Here is a 20409-nt window from a genome sequence, read left to right as displayed (position 1 = left end):
GTTATGAACTTTAATATCTAACTAAGGTGACTAAGGCCTGAGATGTAGCTCTTGGACTTTGTTTTGGGGTTTTTTTTAGTTTCTCTTAGCATTGCACAGTCTGACCTTGGAGCGAATTTGCTGCAAAGTCCACTACTGGGAGCATCGGCATTGTGTTAAAACACACACCTGAATTTTCCAGACCAGCAGACTTACAAATCTTGTGCTTTTACAGAGATACCCACACTTGCTGTTGATCATTTAATCACCTGCAGTAAGGGTGTACTTAATTTTTCATAGGACAGCATAGAGTCCTGTGAAAACCTTTTTCACATGAAGTTATAAGGGAAGCAGTGGAGAGTGTCTGTCCGCAAATCCTGTAACTTACCAATTTCCATCTCAATGAATGTAGCCTCTTCCGGAAGGGCCCTCGGTAGCACCCCGGGGTCACTGAAGCTGGTCCTCAACAGCATGGCCATAACGAAAAGGAACAGCAGGACAGCAAAAACTGGGATGGCGGGACAAAGATGAACAGCCAGGTACGGACATCTGCACAAGAAAAAGAAAAGTGTTTTTAAAATAATGTGCACACAACAGCTGCTTTCTTTTCTACATATTCGCATCTGCAAACTTGACATCATACAGGATTGAGGAAAAACATGTTTTTCTCACATTAATTAATTAAAGAAATCCTGTTCTACATTTCTCCATCATAGTAATACATGATAACTACGGATAATCTTAAGAGAAGCGGCAGAGCACTCTCAGGAAAGCCATGAGCACAGAGGACACAACAAAACAACACCACACATATTTTTAACTGGTGTTCAGAGCATAAGGTCACGAACCACAAGACCGAAGTCGTGGCCTTGAATAAATAACACGATGCTGCACTCCCTACACCTTCTGTACTAGTGGAGAAGCGTGGATCCATTTGCCAGGCCATTGAGATTAGAGCCAGCTGGGCTCCTCCAAAAGGGCCGGCTGCACAATCTGATAACAGATGTGAGCTGCAATGCAAAGTGCTGCAACAGAAGAGCACAGCAGCAGCAAAAAGGCTTCCACACGCAGTTATTAATAGTTTAACTCTATGGCCTCATCGCTCTCCCTTGAGGCTGAAATCATATATTCATAATGTGGCTCTAATGTTGCACTACAGGATTTTAAGGGACTGAGGAACACTAACTGTAGTTCAGCATGCCACGCATAAAACTGCCCACACACAAGATCACCAGACTACACTTTATTTACACAGTATTCTCTTTTGTTCCATTAAACAGCATCTGCATACAGTGCATCTGGAAAGTACCTCCACATTTTGTCATGTTACAGCCTCGCCTCAAAACTCTACATGCGATTCCCCATAAAGATAAAGTGAACAAACAGTTTGCTTGAAATTAACGCAGATTTATTAAAAATAAAAAACAAAACATGTACATAAGTGTTCACAGCCTTTGCTGCTAATTTGGCAAAAATTATCACTTAGAGAGAACATCAGAAGCACCAAGTGCTTTATGTTACAATAACATAAGAAACATATTTATCTCAAAAGTTAGGAAATTACTATTTTACAGCAGCCAAACCATAAAAAAACATCTTAAAACAATACAGCATAATAAAAATATAAAACAAGCGCCAAACATTACACTAAATTAAACAGAAAATGTAAAAAAGCCCACGATAAAGGAAAAAAATGGGGCTTAAAAATAAAATAAATGAAGGTGTTATTTTATTATCTTATTTTTCTTGCTAAACCAATAAAAAACCAATAAATAAATAAACCAATAAAAAACCAATAAATAAATAAACCAATAAAAAAAGTGCGAGGAGGACTTTTCTGTTGGTTGCGACAGAACAGCAAGCTACTGTCTTTTGGTTTACTGCCAAGTCCTTTTCATCTAATATAAAATCCAGTGAATGGTTATACAAAGCGGCTGAATCTAGCAACAAATTTGCTAAGGTAGCAACAAAGAAATGAGGTGCAGGATGATTGCAGTGACAACAGCGAGGAGGACAAACTAAAAACAAATATCAGAATCTACAAACTGAAACTCAAATACAACACAAGAATATCCAAACAGTTAACATTTGGTTATAGCCAACACTCTATTGTAACAAAAACAAGTAGCCTATAACACATGAAAAATATGGAGGGTAAAACTCTTATTTTTCATACTGTGGACGGTTGTTGACTTAGTTCAAATTTTGCTGATCGGAGTTGCTCTTCTATACGATCCAATGCGCTCTAAGCCAATAACAGAAATCTGTACATAGGGGCACCATTGCACATCTGTGATCTCATAATTAAACCTGAAGTGGCTGCAGTTATATAACAAAAAGGGGAAAAGAGAGAGAAATCAGCAGCCATTAAAAAATAAATTGCTTTTGCCTGTTTTATTTAATTTGTTTAACACAGATAACCTCACACAGGTGGCCCGGATGTCAGCTACTCATCTACTACAGTGTCACCCACAGTTTTGCTTCATCATCATGGTCGGTTTTCTGTTCTCACTATGCAGACATACAGTTAAAAGTGAACAAAGCGGACTTGTTTAATGTCACCACGTACATGAACCCTGTCAGCATACCTGAGCTCTGACAAGACAACAAAGCAAACACACACACACACACCTGCTTGACTTGTCTGAACAGTTTTCCGGCAGCGCATTTCAAACATTAATGGAAACAAGGAGCGGAGATCAAATCAATAGAAATTTCCACTGGCAGGCCTGCGAGGTGTGTTTCCCACAGCCGTTTGTGCAGAGGCCGCACAGAGCGGGATTCAGGCTGAGGGAATGCAGTCTGTCGATGAAGTGCAATTCCCGTAACCGTAAACTGGAACATATTCAAGGAAGGCTTCTCTATCATTGCTTCCCATCAAGCCCCCCTATCTTTCCTGGATGTGACAATTTCCTGTGCTGTGCAGGGTGGAGCTGTCACGGCACCACTCTGGTGACTCCGTGTTCACCAATCACCACAGAAGCAGCAGGAAAAACTGGATCGTCTACGAGGGGATATCTGTCAACTGACACGCACATGTTGCTAACAAACCCTCTTCCTTAACCAACTTACTTCATATTTATGAAATATCCGTTTACTATTCTAACAGCATGTCTTTGTGAAGGTGTGAAAACAACCAGTGTGGAAATTATTTCATGAACTTGAGAGGTGCTAGAAGGCAGATTTCCTTACCTTTGTACAGAGACAGGTATGCCACAATATCTAAATTTTATGCAAAGCTAAGCTTACCTACTGCTTTATATTTAGCAAAATAAACAGTAGTATAATTCATCTCATGTAATGCTCATCGAGAATACATTACAATACCTTCTATTACACTGAAATGCTACAAATACATGAACTACCTTTAGAGATAATACATTTGTAATAGAGTGCCTTTTTTTTTTGTTTTGTTTTTTAACCAACCAGGAAGTTAGAAAACACCTCGCCCTTGATACACAGTAGAATTTGTCTGTAGGCTTTTGGATTATTACAGAAAATAAGAAAAGAATAATGAAAAAAGGTCCTCGGCCAAGCTGGTCACCCCACTGTCTCGACTGAGAACCAAGGGTGATCACTCTTTTTCTGTTAGGAAACCCATTTTTCGTGATAATCATCCCGAGGAGATCAGATCACCAAGCTCACTTTTGTCTTTTAAATCCTTCTTAAAGACATATTTTTTCAAAGTAGGCTTTTTCTGTGCCTCCATTTGAAGTTTATTTCGATGTTGTCCACCTCAATTGTTTAATCGCCTTCTCCTAGTTATAATTTCAATCTACGTTCTACTAGCTTTTAATTACCTGTTGTTTTATTTTTAATTTTCTTTATTCCTCACTTTTTACCTCCTTGTGCTGCTAGTATTCCTAAGCCAAATGTTGAGTGACCTTTGCCTTCTCTTAGATGTTTTATTTGCTGTTTCTTATCTTATCTTGTTAAGCACTTTGTAACTTTGTTTTTGAAAGGTACTACATAAAGAAAATGCATTGCCATTACAATCCAAACAGACTGTGTTCTCATAGTTCTTAGCAAAATTGTCTTCTAATTAATGAGTTGCACACTTATCTGTGTGTGCTGCATAACAAAAGGCAAAATGTAACCAGATTACATTTGTTAACCTCACCCCTTATATGCGTATTAAACCATTCCTGCATTCTTCCAATTTATTAAAAATAATAATAACAACAACAACAAAGGAATTTAAATTGTGCCACTGCCAATTATATGAAGGTATGAGATGCTAAAACCTCTTGTTTCTACAGTGTTTATTTTTTTTGCACAAGTTGCAGTAGTTCATATTGGTTACTGATTGACCCAGAGGAGGCCTACATCACATTCAAAGGCTGTAATCTTATTAACCATGGCACAAAACTATTATCACAATTGAGTTTACCCCTTGACTTAATAGGCAAATAAAGCCTTGCTGTATGTTCTTTGGATTATTTATTGGCCCCTAATTAAATCTTAAACAAATATCACAGAGTGGGCATTAGACCCCGAGTTTTACCGAAGTTACACCGAATAAACTTTGTTTAATAAAAGGGAACTCGTTTAGGGAAAAACCTGGTGGTCATAAAAGACAATAAAGGCATTAAAATAAAACAATTAAATCTCATTACACAGGAGACAGATAAACTACCTACTGCTGCTCCTACTGTCATGTCTGTGCCTGGTGTGGGTGGGCATTAGATGCTTTAAGGCGAGTCTTCTGCAGACGTTTAGTTCCTTCTTAACTCAGAATGACACAAGCTCAGAGATGAAAAGCTCCTAAAGTAGTGATATCACCAAATTAGAATCACTTCAGCGTCTCAGCCACACCGCCCCTGAACCCGGGATTACGACGCCACACATAGTGACTCGTGACATTTTACCTTTGTCGAACATTTCAAACCCTTCCGTTATTAATACTTAACAGCTGTAAGCTGTTGCAGGCCTGCTTGACTCATACTCCAAATGAATTATGCACTTGCTGTGCAGGCAGCTCAACAGTGGGCCTCAGTAACAGCCTTCTGTCATACAAACATCTGCAGACTGTGCCTGGCTGTTTCTAGGGCACTGCTGAGGGAAAAAAAACAAAAGCTCTCAACCTCTGCTTGCCCTCTCTCCTTTTTAAGATACAAGCAGGAAACAAGTCGATATCAGAAAAGCTTTCGTGGATCCTCGTGCTTTTCCCACAGCAATAAAACTGCTCATGCTATTCTCATAAATATTCAAAAAAACGAAAGCCTGACGAAATCCAAAAGCTCACTTAACATTTACTTCTTATCTAAGAATATTTCAAGAGTCATCCAAACGATGCAGATATCAGCACCTCATACATTAGTATGCGGTATCAAGCCGTGACTGAATTTCCTGCTTCAGGTAGACAAAGATGATACATGTCCTTGCTCTGATGTCATGGGAGCTTGCACCCCCTGAACCTGAAGCTCCAGACTACACTCACTATACTCTGATGCCAGGCTTAAATCAGTCGTCCTTGTTATGCAACATTTAAATACCAAACGAGAGAGATGAAACATTAGAGCCTGGGTCACGGAACGTTTAGTGGGATTAAAGTTAGGATCACAGATGTTGGGTCATATAATATTTAGCAAGTGAACTTGAGACTGATGAGAAATGTGTTTATTTAGCAGTATCTCTGTCACATTTTTGATAGCAGTGCATCTACTTCAACCCCACCCCAAGATTTATGCAAATATAATGTGGACTTTCCTTCCTTGCATGAAGCAGGCTCGCAGGCTGTGAGCTATAGATTTATAAAATCCACCCTCCACAGAGGAGCGGCTCTCTCCTTCTGATAGAGAAGCTTCCAGAGAACAAAGCCTTTAGATCATGGTTGCTGTAAATGGAGCGCGTACTCTGAGTAGGGTATAAATCATGTTATTGCTCATTTGGCCTTGGCCGGATGCCGCTTTCCGATTGGTTAACAGGGAGACAGGGTGGAGTTAGATGCTGAGAGAGGCTTGGGGGGGTTGACTACAAGAGCTCTTCTGACTGCAGCCACTCGCTCTGCAGGCTCATCCCTGTATACCTACTTCTCCTGCATCGCTCCCATTACTGCACACATACAGCACCGATACCCAGAAAAGAAGATCGTCATGCACATATGGTTTTCTGGCCTAGTGGCTAAGTGTCCTGTGGTGGACAGACAGATGACACACTGTCCTTATGTTCCAGTTTCTTGTTCCTTCCTCCAAAATCCATAGGTGGCAATCCGCATGCACATATGCACACACGTTGACAAAAAGCAGCAAATAGAAACCAAACCTGCAAACATCTATCTGCAAGTAAGCCTTCTGCAGATATGTACATGCTAAAGCCCTCTGTACACACACACACTGAATGCAATACCCAGTTTAATAGATATGCAAAAAGGATCAGCACAAATCCAATAAGGTAAGGATGTAAAGACTTAAAATTCTGCCCAGCAAGGGAAAAGAAAACTAAAAAGGCTGGGCCCATTTCTTCAGTGACTAATTTGTTTACTTGTCCCTAATGCATCTTTCCATTTGTGTACTCAGCCACTGGTTTCCGCAATTTAGCACAAATTAAAACACGGAGGGGTCTCCCTGCACATGGTGCCGGTGGCTGATGATAAAAGTGAGATGTCTGCTCCCCTGGTCTTGGATATTAGCCAGCTCACGCCATGACATTGCCCTCCCTTGTTCTGCCATCAACGTCACGGTGCAGCACACTGCCCAACCTTAAGCTCACATGTGAGGAAGGAATTCTCAAAGATAAAGAAACAGCAAGACGTTGCAGCTTAGCTGATTATACTGATGCAGCGTCACACAATCGACTGCAATACAGTCTTTAATGTGTTGCAAGCCTTTATACAAAAATTACATTTTTGATCACTGGTTTGTTTTTAGTGTTTTTAGTGTTTTAGAGCAGTGAAATTCAACAAATATTAGTTTTGCAGATTAACTGATAATTTATTGGCTTCTGTTTTATACCTTTTTTTCCCATTTTTAGCACAAAATGAGCCAGATAATCCTAACGTCAGCATACTGATTTATACTCACAATGACAAACCTAACAGATATTTATCCACTAGCGTGCCTTAGTTTAGCAGCTTAACACGATGACATTTCAAAAGAGAGCAGCAGCTGTTACAAATGTGATCAGTTTTGCAATGATTTAGTCAGAAATCAAATCACAGTGGTGGCTAGAACATCATCACGACATCATCCAGTGGGGGAAACTTAAGAGGCGTTTTCTGAGGGAGTGCTCAACGGTTCATGCCATTTGGTCTCCAACTATGAATGCAGATTATCTTAAAGCGGCTAGAAGAAAGTTGAGTCATCTTCAAAACATATCTTGAGACCTTGAAAGTGCAATTGAATGCACCTTTCTTTTGCTGTCCACGTGGTCTCTCTGCATGTCTTACACATGACTCCTCAATACCTGCCACACCAGGAAACCTCCATCACCAAAACTCTTGTCTTTGCCAACAGATTCTAGATATTCATATGCAAATATCTGTTTATAGAGATTCAAGATTTGGAGTTGGAGGATTACAATTGGTTTCTTTTGGGGAGCCTGAATGTCTGTGCTAAGTTTCATGATTATGCAATAGTTGTTATTTATTTATGGGTGACAAGCGATGGGAAGGTTTTTCAGTCGGGTTTTAAGATAAAATAAGTACTCTGAACAAGCAGTCTCAGACTCTGGAAAATGCAGAAAATGAACATAATCAACAGCAGATGCATTAATTATGAAAACAGCTGTTACTTACAGCGCTCGCACTAGCTGACAAATAATTCTACAATAGCAAAGAGCTTAGACTTGGTGTTTTAATGCTTCTATCACTAGTTAAATTGGCATTTTGTGAATGCATTATACCTCAGAGCCTTTCTGCTGATGGCTTTCACCCTGTCATAGCTTCAATGTATCAAGTTGCCATGTAACTGAATTTAGCAATTACCCCCATGTTGCTCGGGCCCAACTTCAGTAGCTGTCCCACCCAGAAAGATAATTATATTGTGCTGTAATATGAACATAGCAAGTTAACGACCCTCTAGCTATCAGTTATCATAACGCCTCCTCCCAGCTCTGGATGCTCAGCGTGAGCAGTATCATCCTTTTCCCTCTGTGCTCTGAGCCGGACAACAGCTCCTTCTGTGCAGACTCAGAGGAAAGCAAGAGGCCATTAACGTGCAGGCAGACAGAGACGGGAAGGGCCTGGCACTATGCAAGAGCAGCTACTTCTCCTCGCCACTATGCTCCAAATCCATTTGGCCTGGTAGCCGCATACACACCCACAGTCAACGGAGGTTACTGTGTTACACAGCAGGATTTTGTGCCAAATCATTGTGTTCTGTGTGTCATTTAAAAACTACCAAGAAAGAAAAGAGGAAATAACAAGGACGTGGACAGAAAGTGTAAGCAGCACTGCTTTATGAGCCACGTCCATGTTCTTCATTTTATTAAAAGGCACTCCTCAGTACAGCATGAACTGATGAGATCTGGCTTCACCAGCAGCATCCGAGCAGGTCGACAGTGCTTGCCTGGATGATGAGTCCAATGGGTTGTGCAAGTAGTGGATTGGGACAGAACTGCTGAGACCAAAAAAAAAGGGCCGCAAAACCAAAGCTGAATGACTTGTGTCATTAAATATTGAACAACTCAGTATGTGGTCAGTCATAACCATCTTCTCTGTCAGGAAGAGAATTTAGATCAACAAGACACGAATACGAGGTTATCAAAGTGAAATTGTTGCCTGTTACAAAAGAAAACCATAAAAGGAGGTTACATTTACTGCCCACCACCGAGCCCAGGATCACATTACCATTAAGTAGGTTTAGAAAGGTAACAAAAATCCAATACTCCCTTAAAGAAATCATTTTCAGATCAACTACACATGACTGAGATGAGGATAACAGTAAAAGCTTGATTTGGTGATTTAACCTAATCAAAGGTGAGGACTTTACGTTACTCTTTGTGATGCATTAGGATATTCAGCTAGTTCTGAGTTCTGAGAAGGTGGATACTGCTTTCCAGATCAATCAATCAAAATAAATTGTTAATGCATTTCATGATCAAATAACCTATATTCTCAGAGCGGACATCTCTAACACGTAAATTAAGCAGTGATGGATGTTTTTGATTGAAGCTAAAATATTTATTATGTGAGTTTATACTGATTTTATGCACCTCTAAAGTTGACAAATGTTGGATAAGGCTATAAGACGTGATATTTTGGCAACCGGAAAAGGCATAAGAAGCCTAAAGGGAGTTGGAAACACTTTTTGGAGCAGCTGATAACTTTGCCACGGGGTATGACTTACTCGAAAGCGAAGAAGAGGGCGCAGGTCCCGGTGATGAGGAAGAGGGTCAGGTAGAAGACGCCCTTCTGCCGGGCCATCATCACCCGTCCGTCGCAGCAGAAAGTGTTTTTCCCCGGGAGCTTCTCCCATTTTCGCACCTTTCGTGTTATCATCACCGCCGACATGGTGTCCTCTTCTCAGATCAGCAGTGTGCGCTTCTTTGAGTCAATACAAGTATTTATACTGCAAAGGGATTCAGACAATACGCCGATGGCTCGGGAGGGGATCTGCGCACATGTAGCCCCTTCCCAAAATACTATTTAGTCAAAAACAGTCCAGTTAATGAGTGATATTAAAGACTTGTGCGCTAAGTGGCGGCTGGGAAGCATTTTCTGACCATTCAAAGTGTCGCAGTCACATCATCGGCGTTTTCTAATCCATATTATTTCCCGTCTTTACTGCAGCATGTCATTCCCACAGTGAGCCTCCCTCTCCGCTCAAACAACCTCAATCCCTTCACGGTCCGGGCACCTCTGGAAATCAGGAGAAATTCATCCAAATGCGTGCAGCAGATGATTCCCACCAGAAACCTGAAAATCCAGCTTTTCGATCGGAAGAGCGGACCTTGACCGACTGACATTCATGTCATCTCGATCAATCATAAATGGTTTTACGGGCGAGCAGCTGCTGGGTCTTCACAAACAGGCTGTTAGACTGTGACTGCACTGCTGGTTCAACAGCCTTCATTTAAAGAAAAATAAAAATAAGAAAGAATCGCCAGTGTGTCCAGGAATATGTAAAGCTCTTGGATATGCCTTTCCCCCCCTACAGCCTGCCAGCTCTCGGTTTCAGTCAATGGTAGCAGGAAACACGCCTAGATTGAAATATCTAATCTTAAAGGGGCAGGACAGGTGAAAGAAAAAGGGAACAAAGGACACAGGAACAGGTCCTGTCTTGATCACATTAATATGCTAAATTGCTCGCCTATCGTATTGCCCAAGGGAGCAGAGCGTGAAGTGTTTTATTGGAGTTAATTGGTAATGGAAACCAGAGGGATTAATCCCCCACGAGAGCAGAGATAAGCAATGCAGAGGTCTTTTTTTGATCTTATTTCTTCTGCATCATACATGACAGTTTGACAGGCTAAAACAAACCGATACATTTTGAAGATTTGACCACATGAATTGTTGCACTGTGTACGTAAGCTATATTAGTAATACGCTTGCATTTCTAACACCATGTGTGCACAATGGTGTGAAAAACTCTTTGTCCCCGCCCTCATTTATTATTTTTGGCATATTTTTCACACTTACCTGTTTCAAGCTAATTGCAAAGTATATAAGCATGCATATATATATATATATATATATATATATATATATATATATATATATATATATATATATATATATATATAAATAAACCCTCCACATGGAGGGTTTTCCAACATGAAGTGTTTAAGGTCACGCCAAAGCATCTAAGGTCAGACCTTGACTTGGCCACTCCATAACCTTCAGTTTTACTTATTTGTTTATTTATTTTAGTCATTCAGAGGTGGACTAGCTGTGTTTCAGATCATTTTTCTGATGCATAACCCAAGTACGCTAAGCTTCAGGGCACAAACTGACAGCTTGACATTCTCCTTCATGATTTTCTGGTAGAGAGCAGAATTCACGGTTCCATCAAGTAAAACAAGTCGAACAGGTCCTGAAGCAGAAAAGCAGCCTCAGACGATGGTCTGGCACTACCTCCACCGTGTCTGACTTTTGTTATGATGCTCTCTTTATGAAATTCTGTGCTACCTTTATGTCAGATGTAACAGGATGTAAACCTTCAAGAAAGTTAAACTTTTGTCTTAATAGACCACCGTTTATTTTCCCAACAGTCTTGGGGATCATCAAGATGTTTTTGGCATATGTGAGGTGAGCCTATATGTTCTTTTTGGTAAGTAGTGGTTTTTTCCCTTGGAGCTCTCCCATGGATGCAATTTTTCGCTCCGTCTCTTTCTGATTATGAAATCATTAACAGTTACAAGGTGTATCCATTTGTGGATTAAAGCTCTCGCTGTTTGCTGGAGTCCGAAGCCTTATAAGAGGCTTTGTAACCCTTTCCAGACTGATTAATGTCAATGACCTCTCTTCCTTGATTTAAGATTCAAGATTCAAGTAGTTTATTGTCATGTACACTGCAAAACACAAAAGGTTACGCAGAGTAATGAAATTCTTACTTTGCAGGTTCCCTTCACACAACTAAAAACACTAAAAAGAAAGTAGTAATAAGTAAAACAGTGTAGATCTTGTAGCTTATGTGTGGGTGTAATCAGAATTTAAAGTGCAAGTAGTTGCAACACTGTCACAGTGATAATATATACAGAGTATGCAATACTACAGCATATATGTAGAGATACGCACAAAAATTGCAAATCTACAGGTTAATATAAATGTGCAAAATTGCAAATTTACAGTTATGGATAATTATAGTTTGATAGAGTTTTTAAGTTTTGAATAGATGTTGTCGATTGTGCTCATAGACAGTCAGGAGAAGGACAGCATTTTCATTAGATGTGTATTTCTTCATAAGAATTATTAGTGTTTTATTTATATAACAAATGAATATTTATATAACAAATATATAACAATTTTTTAAATTATAGTATATATATCATATGTTACAATGCTACAATATTGCCTCAGTTCACTCATGCTGCTTTGATAACATCTCCAACACCTCATCAAACACAGAGATGATGGTTGATGTGTCAGATGTAGCATTGACCCACCCGCCCTCTCAAGTTCAAATGCACCCCCAGCTGCAGACAGCTTAAAGTCTGAATTTAAATTCAGATGACACGTTTCGTTAGATCTGTCAAACAGGGCCGATCTTTTTTAAGGGGAACGCTCAGTGGTGGCATGACTGATCTAACGTCATACACACTAATAGACAGATAACGTAATCTCGGAAGAAAAGGAAAATTGTCTGAGATAGGCATGCCAATACTGCCTCCATCTTTTGGGCACTAACAAACACATACTCCAAAAGGCTATTACAACTCATATCAAACTGCAGTTGTTTTTGGGACTGCAGCCCTGCTAATAGAAGAAATTTGGAATTCCTGGCCATTGGACATCTCACAGGTGCATACTATCATTTTCCTAAATTTGCAGTCAAATTTGTCCTTAAATTTGTTTAGCAAAAACTTAACTGCATTTAGGCGTGTAGACATGGTCCAGAAGACCTGCTGAAGTTCAAACCAAACATAAGAATGAGGAAGAAAGGTGGTTTAAGTGACTTTGAAGGTGGCATGGTTGTTGGTGCCAGATGGGTGATTTGAGTATTTCAGAAATTGAATTTTGCTGCAGAGCCATCTCTAGGGTTTACAGAGAATGGTCCGAAAAAGAAAAAAATATCCTGTCAGTGGCAGTTCACTGGTTTATGCCAGAGGTCAGAGGACAATGGCCAGACTGCTTCAAGCTAACAGAAAGGCAACATTAACTCAAATAACCATTCAAATAAACACTTGTTACCACGAAGCTTTGCATAAGAGGATCTCCAAACACAAGATGTTGAACAGCGAAGCAGATGGTTACAGCAGCAGAAGACCAAACTGGGTACCACTCCGATCAGAATAGAAAAGCAGGTGACATTTTGCAGGGACTTGCTAAAACTGGACAACAGAGCGGTTCCTGGTCCTTCAAATGACAGGATGAGGATTTGGCTTGAACAGCATGGAAGCATAGATCCATCCTGCCTTGTATCAATCATTCAGTCTGGTAATGGTGGTGTGGGGGGACATTTTCTTGGCACACTTTGGACCCTTTAGTACCAAGTGAGCGTCATTTAAATGCCACAGCCTATCATGAATGTGCAACCAATAAATCAACAGCAACTGTGTGACGCTATCATGTCAACATGAACTAAAATATCTGACAAATATTTCCTGCACCTTGGTGAATCTATGCCATGAAGGTTTGCAAAGGTCTGCGGGTACTAGTAAAGTGTACCTAATAAAGTGGCCTTTGAGTACACGTGTCTACTGATGCGTCTGTTGCATTTGTAAACGCCTACAAAATAACTTGACTATATTACACAAATACAACATAAATAAAGGCCCACTAAGAATAAACCCAAACAGTTGAATTTTTATATCTTATTATAGATATTAGTTTTAGATTGATTCTGGAGGATTTTTAGTCTGCTTTACATTAAAGTTGCTTTACCTTCCGCAACTTACCCTCTGATTTCTCTTCCTTTTGTCTCCATCTATTGGGCTCCGTGAGCAACTTCTCCAAAACTGGCTATCACTTAATGGTTTTTGGCCTCGTTTAATTGAGGAAAAGCTGTAGTTTTCTAGCAGTAAAAGAAATAGAGACAAAAACATTAAAAATGTGTTCGCCGGGTGCTGTTTTTGTTAATATATTTTTGGTTTATCAACTGCTTGTTTTCGGAGTTGTCCGTCCGGCATAACAGTCCGACTGGAAACACGGGTTGTGTCTAGTAGGGAAGCTTCTACCCGGTTGTTGACGTGCATCTGGGGCCTGTTCTTCGTACCGCGCTAAGTGAGTTAGCTGGATGAGATTGTTGACGATTTCGCGTGATCCTGGATCGTTCGGTTCCCCGAAGCCCATCCGGGACTTGCTGTCATAGCAACAGAGCCGTAAGCGTAAACCTGCTGGGGAGCAGGTTTACTTTATGTAAACAGGATTAGATCGCGGCCACGCAGGTATGTCCGCGTCATTCATACGAAAGCAACAGCGATATTCCACCACTGTTTCACCATAAATAAATAACATCAATGTAACTAAAGATAATGCAGCACTTGATCCTTTTATTGATTTCACACAGATACATACAGGTCATTCCCTAAAAAAGGGAAATGTACTATTAACATTCTATTACATGTATGTGATTATTACAGATGTAATTCATATTTCAGAGTAGTAATTGTAAATTACTTCGTGTAATCAAGATGAGAGACCACGGCTATAAAGGCGAAGGTGGATTTGGGAAGTCTGTCGCAGTCATATCCTGTCCGTATACGCGAGCCACCCATTGCGGAAGGTGCAAGATTGATAAGGAGAGTCCTCAGAATCCAGCGTATATTGCGGGATAGACAGGATCCTTTAGCTCAGCGCGACAGTGTGCTCATAGAGAGATATCGATTTTCCCGTGAGGGTATTATTCACTTAACCAACTTGTTGACGAGGGGGTGCAGGACCACCACCTGTCTTTTTTTTGCTCTGCCCTTTTCTTGGTTGCTGTTATGAACAAACAAACAGATTATTCCAGGGTCTCTTTCCAAGAGACGACAAGCAATATAAGTGATAAATATTACCATTCTGTAGAATATTCTTATTTCACTTTTACTTGTTCCCATGTTCTAGTGGGTCCTGTTGTGGCTCTAATGTGAAAGAGGATATAATATAACATATTATAATATAATATAATGTAATATAATATTGGATAATATGGTGTGATATGATAAATCTACCCTACCGCCTACTGGTGTTGGCCAGAGGGGCCGATGGCGCGATATGGCAGCCTGGCTTCTGTCAGTCTGCCCCAGGGCAGCTGTGGCTACAACCGTAGCTGCCTCCACCAGTGTGTGAATGTGGGAGTGAATGAATAGTGGCATTGTAAAGCGCTTTGGGTGCCTTGAAAAGCGCTATATAAATCCAATCCATTATTATTATTATTATTATTAAATTACTTACGAGTTTGATTTGTCAGCAACTTTCTGCCAGCCCTCTCTCCTTGCTTTTGCAGCCTTTGCAGTGTTCTCTTGCGTTTTAATTAAACTCTGAAACTCCTGAAATCCCTCACTCAAGAGTTCTTGCTCTGCTGCCGAAAAATACCGAGCGCGCTCCTTCGACATTTTCGCCGACCAATCAAAGGGTTGCCGATCAATGTTTCTACTATCGATGCATAGCCCCTGTTGGGCCACCCAGTGATCTCACATTACTTCATCCAGCTATACTAATCGTCAACAACAGGTGTGTTCGGGGAACCGGAATAGCGAGCTCAGAGTTAGCGCGATGATTTGGTCTTGGATGTTTCATTTAATCTTGGATGTAGTAAGCGACGTACGAAGCACAGGGCCCTGGTCTTTGTTTGCATCGTAATCTAAACGTAAATAGAGCTGATTTGTTTGTTTACAGATGGACAGTGTGCCATGCCTTCGTGTGCCTCAGTGTCAGGCTCAGAAGCTCAGGTAATCCACGATTTGGTCATTGCTATCAACGGCAGCTAGCAATTAGCATTAGATCAAAAGGAGCTGATTGATTTGAACAAACAGCCTGTTTGAAATAACTTTGACATTATATTTAACATGCATTTTATTTCACAGGAGGTCACTACAGTCCAAAGGGGCTCTGGACCTGAGTTTGAGTTTAGTGAAAGACTCAGATGGGACAGTCCTCCTGCCCATTTTAGCATCCTGTTTGTCCCAGCTCGATCTTCAGTCTTTCAGGACCACTGTGGCTTCAGATGATGATTTTGAAGTAGTTTGGAGTAAGGTAATTAAAGCTGAACGAATTATTATTAACAGCAAGCTTTAAAATGTAATAGCTGTTTTTTTTTTCTGTGAATATTTTCATTTCTGTCCTGCTTTCATCACAGTCTGCTCTGCAGTCAAAAAAAGAGAAAGGAAGGGCGAGTAGTAGTAAACTGGAGAAAGTCCTCCAGGAGCTGTTGGAGTCTCATGGTGAAAGATGGACAGAAGAGCTGAAGAGAGACATCCCTCGCAGTTTCCAGCGACATGGAGACCTAGTCCTGCTGGGAGACACTTGTTTTGTTCTGCCATTATGGGAAAACATGGGTAGCTACTGATCTCAAACTGCACCACGTTTTACTTTACCGCTAAATGTACAGAATAATTCATGAGGAGGCTCACTGGCTACTTTTTAACTCATTTAGATCAACAGCTTTGGAGCACAGTGGCCAGAGGACTGGGAGCAAAGCGCCTAGCAAAGATCAGGAGGATTTCAAGAGATGGATTTAGATCTCCTGAGGTGACGATGCTGCTAGGAGAGCACAGCTGGGTCAAACATGTAGACAATGGCATTAGGTAATAATCAGTCATAGATTTCAGCACTTGGGGACATGCTTATTAGACTAAAATGTGTGTGAAAATGTGTGCTTCACATTTGTTTCAGTTATGAGTTTGATGTTACCAAGTGCATGTTCTCGGCTGGAAACATAACAGAGAAGCTCCGGGTGGCTGGATTTGACTGCAGAGGGGAGACTGTAGTGGATTTATATGCAGGTAATAAAACTGGAAAATATATTATACGATTGCAATAAAAGGAATCTGTGGTAAATGTAACTTTTTGAAGGTTAAAAGGACCCATTTTAGTAGATATGAAATAAAGTTACTGACTGATGTCGTTTCCTTGAATTCTGAATCAAATGGAGGTGCAGCTGAGTTCACTGCTCATGTACTATTGCTCTTACAGCTGTGTGCTACCTAAAAGCAACCGAGTTATGATGCATATTGTTGTTTAATTTTCCCATTTGTGCCTTACTTCAGGTATTGGATACTTCACTCTCCCATATCTGGTGCATGCAAAGGCCAGTCACGTTCATGCTTGTGAGTGGAACCCCAACGCTGTCGAAGCTCTAAAGAAAAACCTCGAGGCAAACGGAGTGTCTGACCGCTGCACGATTCACCAAGGAGATAATCGCCAAGTAAAGTTCATCGATTTGTTATATCTTATGCCGCATGTGGTGTTTATATACTACAGTTTTAGATTGGTCCCTTGGGAAATGATTATTTCATCAGAGAAAGTCCACCTCTAATAAAAACTATATCTATTTTAACTATGAGATAGATTTCTCAGGACTGTGCGCTGTACCTACACCCTTACTTATCCTTAATTAAGAAGCCAAGTATCAGCCAGGCACTGCTAATTAAATCCTCTTGATTAAATGATCATCAGCAAGTGTGACCAGCAAGTTTCGTTTGAGTTTTTACCATTATTATAAAAATGTAATTGCCTTTTATTCCGCTTTAAGAAAAAAAGATACGCTATACAGGTTCTTGTAATCACCTCTTTTTGTCTAACTTTGGTTTTTCCAGCTCCAGCTGTGTGGCGTCGCTGACCGAGTGAACCTGGGTCTCATACCAAGCTCTGAGGACGGCTGGTCTGTCGCCTGTCGACTGCTCAGGAGAGCAACAGGAGGCGTTTTACATATACACCAGAACGTTACCTCACCAGTACAGCACAGTACAGCCGGCGATGCCCCCCAGAAGGTTTCTGGGAAAAAAGCAGACAGAGAGGTGTGGCAGGCCTGGGCCGAAGACACGGCAAAGCACTTCGCTTCTCTTTTAAAAGACTTCAATGGTACACAGTGGACAACAAATATCCAGCACATCGAGCACGTTAAGTCATATGCACCTCATGTTCACCATGTCGTGCTGGACTTGGAGTGCAGGCCTTCCTGAGAAAGTAATCATCACAAACACTAAACAGACACTGTGGTGTTAAACAAACAGACGTTTCTAACCAAACCCTACACAAGCTGGTTTAATCATTTGTCAGGCTGTGACAAACCAACCGCAACCATCATTTATCCAGAGGCCTGTACTACAAAGCAGGATTTGTGGCTTAGCAACGTAACTTTGGGGTTAACCCTGGGTCTCCAGTCTTGCAAAGGTGGTTCAGTTCTTACTCTGGGTGCGTTGCCAGGTTAAATTATGCTGCTGACCTTACCTTGTGGAAAAGCCCATGGACTCATGGACGTGCGCAGGTAGAAGGAAGGTCTAGTTTTTGTCTTTCCTCAGTGAGCACGATTAAGAAATGTAGATGCTCAGGAGAAACTGTAGTCATATGTTTTTGTTTCTGTTAGCTGAAAGCAGTTCTAAAGCGTTTTTTCTAATCCTTAATATTGTAATATAATCCTAGAACAGAGCAACAAAGCTTTGTACTTGATAAGCTCACATAAATTACAGGTTTAAATTGAATATGTTTGTGTAAGTTCTCAGTCATCCAGGACATGGTAGTCTTGAGTGCTTAGAAAGGAAACAACTGGGCGTCTTTAGGTTCATCAATACCGTTTGTCTCTCATCCAGGAAGCACCTTTAGTTCTAAAACAACTGCTATAGAATCCCAGGTATTTAACCCCTAGTTAGGATTATCCCCTTGGAGGCGGTCCTGAGAATCCTTGACCCAATCATGTGAAAAAGGGCCTGACTCACTGGGGCCAAAGTGTGAAAGACGCTGTCCCACTTAACTGTCACGTGAGCTACTGAGGTCACCTCAGACAATTTGTGAGTGGGGGTTGAAGCATCTGGGAACGGATCTCAAGATGCATTTTAGGTGGTTCTAGGTTTGTTGACAGTGGATGTAGATGCCTCCTTTAACACTGTGATCTTTAAAATACTGTCCTTTTTCCTTTAGGTGCAGATGTGCTGAGTTCTGATGAGGTGGCGCCATGCATTTGTGTAGTGATGAAAATGTCTGGGCACTAAGAAATCTATCTGCCTTCTTTTTAAACACTCAATCTTTAAATTGAATTTTTTTTTTTTGGTTTAAATTTTTTTTTTTATTTACTTACATTGAACTTGCTATGAAAGAAAGAATAAGGTTTAAAATCATCTTGCACACATCAAACAGTAGGTGGTTAATTTAACAGAATATGCAGTTGTAGTCATGTGAGACTCTTGAATGTCCTGGAGCTTTAATATTGATTAATCTTTGAATTTACACATCTTGTAATACAGCACGTTCCTAATACAGCTGCTTTGCCTGCAGTGGCTGTATTACAAGACGCATTTGACTTCTTCATATGTTTCTAATATTCTACCTTGCTCATCTTAAAATATGCACTCTTCTGGCATGTGAACATGCTCGTAGCTGGATTATGAGAAACACTGGGTTGACATGTTGAGTTTATAACCACCTTCGTAGGTTTGCCTCATCTTGTGGCTAATGTATGGAGATGTGAACTTGCTTTGAACGTAGTACAGGCCTCAGGTTTCCTGCCTCACTTTTATGCAAGGGACTTATGACCGGCGCTGGAAATTCCTCGTTCATGGGAATTAGTTGCAATCCCCAATCCCTTTCACGAGTGCACCAGAGTCACAGTGTCACAGTGCAAGCAGCTAAACAGTCAGGCTGTGCCTTGCTAAAGAGCAGCTCATTGTTGTGTTGTACTATTTCTCAGGTGTGTTTGATTACTAGTACCATTGAGGGTGGCTGCATTGGAAAGCAAATACACTATTATCACTGTTATTCTGCATTAGTCATAAATCTGCCATGATTGAAGATCCACAACCCTCCTTGTTGTTGTTTTTTGTTTGCTTTAAAGGGGGAATGTTTTACTACCATGACCTATATGCATGACATATTAAAGGAAAAGCCTGAATAAATGTCTGCAGAATGCAGTTTTCATACATTGAGAAGTTATGTGAATCATATGATTTGGCTTTTTGCAGGCATGTGGTCTGAATCCAGTTAAGTTGATACGAGAGATTTGAACCTTAATTGGGGGATATGTTCTGCACGGATGGATGGGTCCATCCTTCCTGGAGAAATCAATGCCCTGGGGCAATGAAGCTAATCTGGCTTGTGGTGCTCAAATGTGTCATTTATCCTTCTTTATCTGTCTGTTTCATCCTATTTCTCTTTATTTATGCATTTAAATGTGTTAATAATATTGAAGCACTTGACATGTATCAAAGTCATGGTCTAGTTAGATTAGCAAGGTAGCATAGCTTGTTTTAATCCTATAGATTTATTAGGTTTGCCTTAGATTGAGGTCACTACCACCGCCCAGTTATCAAACAGACATGAAAACAAACAGAACATTACATGTACTGAAAAACGTATTAACCTAAATAATAGTTTATGCAGGGATAAGTGGTGATAAATTCAATCTTATAATCAAAAATGCGTTTACTAAGTAAACATTTTTTGGGCTTTTACAGTAAAATAAGACATGAAACAACAGGAAGGGGAGGGGTTTTCTTCCAAAAAGGACTTTGAAAGTTTGTTGTTGTTGTTTTTATTTTATTTAAACGACATGTGTTTCAGGCTTAAAAGCTGCTGTCATTTTTTAAAACTCAGAAATCATTTTCTTTATGCTCTGCTCTCTTATGGCTGTGCCCTAACAACAAATAATAGCCCGGTATTACAACTATGTGTAACTATCTGCTGTGCTTCTCTCT

The 20409-nt window shown here is 40.4% G+C and overlaps 2 protein-coding genes across 4 annotated transcripts in view; one reads left to right on the top strand and one right to left on the bottom strand.

Annotated features, from left to right (window-relative positions):
* Positions 1-13699, bottom strand: part of zdhhc9 (zDHHC palmitoyltransferase 9) — a 31928-nt gene extending 18229 nt beyond the window's left edge. Inside the window, exons 1-2 of one of the 2 annotated variants that reach the window (XM_080900476.1) lie at positions 13477-13699; positions 368-528 (exon numbers count right to left, since the gene is read on the bottom strand). In XM_080900476.1, coding sequence (XP_080756602.1) covers positions 368-528; positions 13477-13505 — 190 coding nt within the window. In that variant the 5' untranslated portion in view covers positions 13506-13699. Of the gene's footprint in view, positions 1-367; positions 529-9266; positions 10102-13476 lie in introns of those variants that run through there. The other variant, XM_080900475.1, reaches the window with a different exon arrangement.
* A 48-nt stretch (positions 13700-13747) lies between these two features.
* Positions 13748-20193, top strand: trmt12 (tRNA methyltransferase 12 homolog). Of its 2 annotated transcripts, none has more exons than XM_080900472.1 (8): positions 13748-13965; positions 15401-15453; positions 15589-15757; positions 15861-16059; positions 16158-16308; positions 16397-16506; positions 16771-16928; positions 17320-20193. In XM_080900472.1, the coding sequence occupies exons 2-8, from the start codon at positions 15401-15403 to the stop codon at positions 17683-17685; spliced, it is 1206 nt and encodes a 401-aa protein (XP_080756598.1). In that variant the 5' UTR covers positions 13748-13965; the 3' UTR covers positions 17686-20193. The 2 variants fall into 2 exon arrangements, with proteins under 2 accessions (XP_080756598.1, XP_080756599.1); XM_080900473.1 differs by lacking the exon at positions 13748-13965 and adding an exon at positions 15171-15235.
* The last annotated feature ends 216 nt before the right edge of the window (positions 20194-20409 follow it).

Source organism: Rhamphochromis sp. 'chilingali' (genome assembly GCF_963969265.1).
Source record: "Rhamphochromis sp. 'chilingali' genome assembly, chromosome: 13".
NCBI lineage: Eukaryota > Metazoa > Chordata > Actinopteri > Cichliformes > Cichlidae > Rhamphochromis > Rhamphochromis sp. 'chilingali'.
The sequence above is the reverse complement of the archived record's forward strand: the minus strand, read 5'-3'. Positions and strand labels throughout refer to the sequence as shown.

What these genes read in the sequence shown, in the direction of transcription:
- trmt12 (XM_080900472.1), top strand. Translation starts at nt 15,401, where the DNA reads ATGGACAGTGTGCCATGCCTTCGTGTGCCTCAGTGTCAGGCTCAGAAG. An exon ending in TTGAAGTAGTTTGGAGTAAG is followed by an intron (nt 15,758 to 15,860) that starts GTAATTAAAGCT and finishes CTTTCATCACAG; the next exon opens with TCTGCTCTGCAGTCAAAAAA. An exon ending in TGTAGTGGATTTATATGCAG is followed by an intron (nt 16,507 to 16,770) that starts GTAATAAAACTG and finishes GCCTTACTTCAG; the next exon opens with GTATTGGATACTTCACTCTC.